Genomic DNA, 6,000 nt, shown 5'->3' with positions numbered 1-6,000 from the left:
GCCGTTGCTCGGGGTCGCGGCCCGCTGGCGCTGCCTCGAGGCGGCCGGGCACGCTGACGCCGCGCTCCTTGTTTGTGCGCTGAGGTCCGCCGGCGGCATGCTGGGCAGGAGGCACAAGAAAAGCCCTCAGGCCAAGGGCCAGGGAGCCGCGGTGGCGAAGCAGGTGAGGAAGGCGAAGGGCCGGGGTGCCGCGGGTAGGGCGGCCCGCTCAGACCTCGCCGCTGTCCTGCGGGAGGCTCGGAACTACTTCCAGTTGCCTGTCGGTTGTTTTGTGCTTCCTCCTTTAGTGCCTTCTTCCTAAAGTAACGTGACGGGCAGTATGCGTGGAGTAAGGCCTTGCGAGGAAGCCGCCGTGCTGTCACGCTGTAATCTTTGTAGCAGACCTTATGACTCACACTTAGGGTAGTTTCCTAATCACTTGTTTTGAGATTTAATCGTAAATTCAGTCTCTATATTGAATTTCTTCTCATACTTGTAAAAGCGGAGGAGTAAGACTAGAATATTAAGTAACAAATTCAGGGTCAGAGATGGGAAAACAGTAAAGCAACAGTTTATTGCCTTCTGTGAGGTTATTCTTCCTTTAACAGATGGACTGATTAGCTGCTGTCACTGCTCGGTAGTTACTGCTTAATCATTGAGAGCTTAGGTGTGCCTGCAAGTTGGTTCTGTTTGTACTCGTTTCATTTGGATGTAGTTTCAGAAGTCTTGATGAGAGAGCCACGAATCTGGTAATGGTGAGCAGGCTTGGGAAGAAGTTCAGAAAAGCGTAAAGAAAGCAATTTGACCCAGGCAAAATTGTGGATATGTAAATGGAAGTGGTGGCAGAGAGCGAGTGCTCATTAAAGTTCCAAAATCAGTTAGATCTAAAATGGAAGCTGATTAAGCTTTGGAGGAATAGCTGATGCAAAAATAGGGAAATAGGAGAAGAGACTGAAATGGGATCCTAGGTAAGTTACTCTGTTCTGGTGGAATCAGTATCCTTATACCAGAGGCAGAATGGTTCTGTTAGAGATCTATGAAGTCACTTTTGCTCCAATACAATCATTTGTATTTCTCAGTTAGAGGAGTAGCATTTAATTACCTTTTTTGAGGAAGGGAAGACGTAAGTGATGGAAGTATGTTTCCTTCTCCCTAAGAAAGGAAAAAAATAAAAGATCTGACTAACGTATTTTACCAGTTTTTATTTCTATATGGTTACAGCTTACAGCTTGGATTATTTCTTGAATATGCTAAGGGCTTGTTCACTTGCAAATGAATGTGACTAGCTATTTCTGAACCGTATGAGGGTATTAAAGAAATGCTTGAAGAAGTTGGAGAAAGCAAAAACTTGATGCAGTAACTTCATGGAAAATTTGCCTTGCTGATCAGATTGAGGACTCAGCCCTAGAACTGCTGGATTCTGTTCTTGACTTCTTTGCCTATGCTTGTAGCACAGTAATCATCAGTGTTTCATACTGATAACAGATACGACTGTCTATTCTGTTGAACTTGAGTCTTTAGATCACTGTTACAGACGTTTCCTGATTAAATCTTGTCTGGACCTTCTTTCCATTCTATACAAGACTACAGATACGTTAGTTTTGTTTTACAGAAGATGGAAGAAGGCAGGGAGTGATTCATCTACCAGTTCAGTACCTTACTGAATGTCAAGGGCAGGACCATGGCTAGCAAACATACAGCTGCTGCTTTGTTCCTGATCCTTGCACTCAGTGTTTCTCAGCTATGTCTTATCTTCTTCTTTGGGGTTATAAAAGAGCCACCAGTACCTTGGTTCCTACAGGGTTTAAAAAAAAAGTTATTACTGAATAGCTCTAGTTGAAAAACTGACAGCCAGCTTCAAGCCTTGGCAGCACTGCAGATCCTCCAAGTCAGGGGAAGATTGTTAATCCTTGTAATAATGGTAACTTTTTTTTTACTCTGATGCTAGAATGGAGTTGAGCTGCTACCTGCTTGGCTTTGTGAAGATCGGTGCACCAAAAGGGCTTTGTGCTTTGAAAAAATCTCAGAAAAGCTGCTCTGTGTACCTCACATGATGAGTGGAATTCGGCTAATTCATGTTTATTAGAAATAAATCATTAACATTCTTTACATCAAGAATGCTTTTATTCCTGGGTCAGTTAGGTACTTTAGCAATAGAACAGTTGTGTCAAAATGACGTTTTAGAATAGCATCTTTCAGATTAAGATTTCAGAGGTATCTCTGATATTTTTTTTTTTTTGGTGTGTTTTGCAAAATTTAAAGGCAGTCTTCTGTCACATTCTGAGTACTGTTAATAGTCTTCCCTGAGGTGCTGTCACTTAGCTATAGCGATAATCTATTTTGAACACTTGATTGTTTTTCCCAGTGTAACTTAGACATTGGTCACGTTTCTGTGTGTGTGTTTCCTCTTTTTGGTTGTTTATGTGCTGAGTTAATAAGATAGAAGATGGTTCTGTATGTGCAAATGTAGCTTGTTCCAAAAGACAAGGGTGAAGTCTCTGCGTGCACATGTCAGACCTGTATTTGTGAATGGTGATTAAATATTTCTTTAGCTTAGTTGTTACAGGAGCTGCCCTGAACTTCCTTGATGATATCTGCTTAATGATAACAGCCATCATTTTGTCTGGTTGTGGCAAGCTATTAGATTTTATTTTTAAAAATCATTGATAATGTAGAGTTTCTATAGGGCGTATTCATTGCTTATTAAGATTTGTGCACTGCGTTTCAGTCACGAATGCTTTGTGTGTGTTGTTTTGGTAATAGAAGCGATGTTATAGTTGGCTTTAAAAAAGAAAAAGAAAAAATGTTTAAATAATCTATGCAGGGTGATGTTTTTGAGTGTCATTTCTTTCTCATAGCACAACTTTTTTTCTTTCCCTTGGCTCCAGCTGGGGCTGTTTGTAGATTTCAATCCTGAAGAGATGCTACTGAGTGCAGAGGAAGGTGGGGATGATGGTGATCTAGAAGCAGAGCTTGCTGCTATCACAGGAGCAAAGGTGAAAGAAGGGAAAACCAAACCAAAAGGAAAAAGTAAGTCCAAGTCTCAGGATTTTATCTACTGACAACCTGAATAATTTCTTAAAGATTTATTTACAAGTCATTGATTTATCTGAAAAGTTTTTGCACCACTTGTAGAAGCTGTATTCAATTTTAAAAGGTAACAGTCGTTAATGCAAAAAGTGTGAGGAATTTGTCTGTGTTCTTGTTAATACAGGGAAAACATATATGATGGCTAGCTAATTTAATAATGACTAAATTAAGACATGCTTGTCAATTTAGTGCATGGTGTCATAACACGTGGTGGTAGGTGCTAGATGAGTTTAAAATAGAAATCATGTTTCTTGTGCAGGCTGGACTGATTGGTTGTTCTTTTGCTTAGAGTGAATTTACTGAATAAGCATTATATTCTTAGTTACTTGGATACTGTAACTAAAACAAAATATTCTTTTAGGAGAGAGATTCTGGAAGCGTTGGAGTTACTGGGAGGATCTGATAACTCGTGTTATTCAGGCGGCTTAGTGTTTCTTGGAAAATATAGTTGTTATTGTTAATATTTTACAAATCTACTGCTAATCTGTCTAATGGTGTTTACTTACAGCTATGCAATGTTTTATAGGTTTTCTGTAAGCTACTGTCAAGATTGTTGCAGAGTGGGGCAGTTTACAAGTGGACAAGCTCTACTCCCAAATTAGTATGCTTTTTGGAGGTGCAGGGTGAGCTGGTTCAGGAAACACAGCTATAAAAACAAACTTCTCTTGTTGTGCTAGGTTTTCAGCTGAAACACTTCCTTGGTCTGGTCACCTGCCTGCAGGAACACTGCTGTGCTTACAAGGGAGAGGATAACTGAGCACGTGGTGCAGTAACTGACTCCTAGATTTATATTCTAGAGCTGTGATAGGTAGGGTAGAAGTGATCTGTCTGTACCTTGTTGCAGGCAGCAAAAGCTGTACTGACGCAACATCTCAAGTACAGAAATCTCTGCTATCTGCAACCATAAATGTCAGTTGGTCAGCTACTGAGATGCTTGAAATTCTAGCCTCAGCTTGCCATACTGGGTTAGAGTGGAACCAGCTATCCAGGGAAGCTTGGTTGATACTGTCTCTGTAGAGGGGCTTCAGGTAAGGGATAATCTGACCCTTGAAGTGCAGCCACTTGCCTGCTGTCCTGATTGCAGAGTTTTGCTATGTGTCACATACACTGGTAGTGTGTTTGATAGAGGTACTACAGCACTGATAGAGTAACTTAAATCATTGAAGCAGATGAACTTTGGGCTAATTTTCATCTCATTCAGCAAATTCAGGAGAGGGATGTGGTCTCTTTTAGTTCCATTTACAAGGCCAGATTGGATGGGACCGGGCAGCCTGGTCTAGTATTAAATAGGGAGGTTGGAGGCCCTGCATGTGGCAGGGGGTTGGAGATTCATGGTCCTTGAGGATCCCTTCCAATCCTGGCCATTCTGTGATGAAGTAAGAGATATATCTGTGTAGGGAGGTATCAGAGTCATTCGTGTGGACAGTTGGTATTTGTGTGCAATTATCTCCACTTTCGAGAATGTGTGGAGGAAGTGAATAGTTAAAGGAGATTTCGGTTAAGCGTGGTATGAAGTAAAGGTGAGAACTTGGCAAGGAAGAGTTCAGAAGAGTTCTCAGGACAAAGACCAGGAGCCTGAAGAAAAATGACAGCACAGAGTAGCAGTAAAGATATGGAAAGAGGAAAATCTCAGGGAATGAGATGATAATGCATAAAATGCAAAAGTGTAGTTAAGAAGGTAGAAGAAAGTGTTTTTCCTGATTCGTATAGCAGATCTCTGTGCCAGTGGCCTGCTTTTGCTTTTAGGCTGAAGAGGGGAATCAAGTTTCATCAAGTTTATTGCACTGATTCTGTGTCAGAAGAGGGCCAGGCTGGGTTTTAGAAAAAGGTTCTGCACCAGAGGACAGTGGGCATGGAACAGGCTCCCCTGGGCAGTGGGCATGGCTCTGAGCTGCTGGAGCTCAGGGAATGCTTGAACAGTGCTCTCAGACAAAGGGTTTGTGTTTTGGAGTGTTCTGAGTTGAGCCAGGGTGATCAGTGTGATGAAAGTGCGAACAAAAATTTTCAAGGCAAGAGTGCTGAGATTCAGTGTCTGCATCTTATCCATCTAACTGTTGAAGCTGCCTCTGTTTGTGAGCTAACTTGATCAAATCCATGTGTGCAGGTCCTTGGGAGCTGGGGTACTTTTACCTCATCTGAGTTCAATATCAGAAGAGTAGAAATGGGAAAGAAGTGGGAAAAATACTTCTTGGTACTTTGTTGGTACTTTGGATCAGCTATGGAGTGTTTCTGTTCCATAGAGAATCAGAATTTAATCTTTCAACCAAAGGTTATACAGCAGTAAATTACATCTTGTTAAGGGTAAACTGACGTGAGGCAAAGGATGCAGAACAGAAAGATCTGATAAGGCTGCCAAGACAAGACTTTGTTAATATGCACAATCATGTCATAAATGCCTTTTATAAGTATCTATCATGAGCCTAAAACTAGTTCAGATCTTTGTTCCTACTGGGAACAAAGGCTGCTTCAGTAATTTCCTTTCATGGATAGAAGCGTGTAATTGGATTTATTCATGGATGGTTTATATTAATTTGTTCTTGTGACACCATTGTATTTTATCTTAACGTGAGGAATACAGTTTTGACAAAACATCTAAGAATAGTCAGTATGATTTTCTGATTTTTCTGTGGAAAATTGAAATCTTACACGATGAAACTGTAATTATTGCTAGCTATTTCTGTAAATAATATCACAGAAATATTTATCTTAAATTAGCCTAGGAACTTAACTAGAGACTTCTAGTAATTTTTCCCTGAGCCACTTGTTTCATCTAGACCTACCTGTTTGTCTTCCTCAGTCTTAAACGTCATTGCTGTGCAAACCTGGCACAGCATCTTTCTCTTCTGCAGCTATGTTTTCTGAGCACTGTTGTGTTCCACCATATATACTTGTTTATTGTGATGCTCACCATTTTGCAGCTCGGACTCCTTG

At 40.9% G+C, this 6,000-nt stretch overlaps 1 protein-coding gene across 1 annotated transcript in view; it reads left to right on the top strand.

The window, feature by feature from the left end:
* The first annotated feature begins 6 nt into the window (after window positions 1-6).
* CC2D1B (coiled-coil and C2 domain containing 1B) overlaps window positions 7-6,000 on the top strand; it is a 30,502-nt gene continuing 24,508 nt past the window's right edge. The window contains exons 1-2 of the mRNA XM_010716120.2: window positions 7-163; window positions 2,868-3,009. Coding sequence (XP_010714422.1) covers window positions 98-163; window positions 2,868-3,009 — 208 coding nt within the window. The 5' untranslated portion in view covers window positions 7-97. The remainder of the gene's footprint in view (window positions 164-2,867; window positions 3,010-6,000) is intronic.

This window comes from Meleagris gallopavo, chromosome 10 (genome assembly GCF_000146605.3).
Source record: "Meleagris gallopavo isolate NT-WF06-2002-E0010 breed Aviagen turkey brand Nicholas breeding stock chromosome 10, Turkey_5.1, whole genome shotgun sequence".
Taxonomy (NCBI): Eukaryota; Metazoa; Chordata; class Aves; order Galliformes; family Phasianidae; genus Meleagris; species Meleagris gallopavo.
Note: the sequence above shows the minus strand (reverse complement) of the source record. Positions and strands in the feature narration are given on the sequence as shown.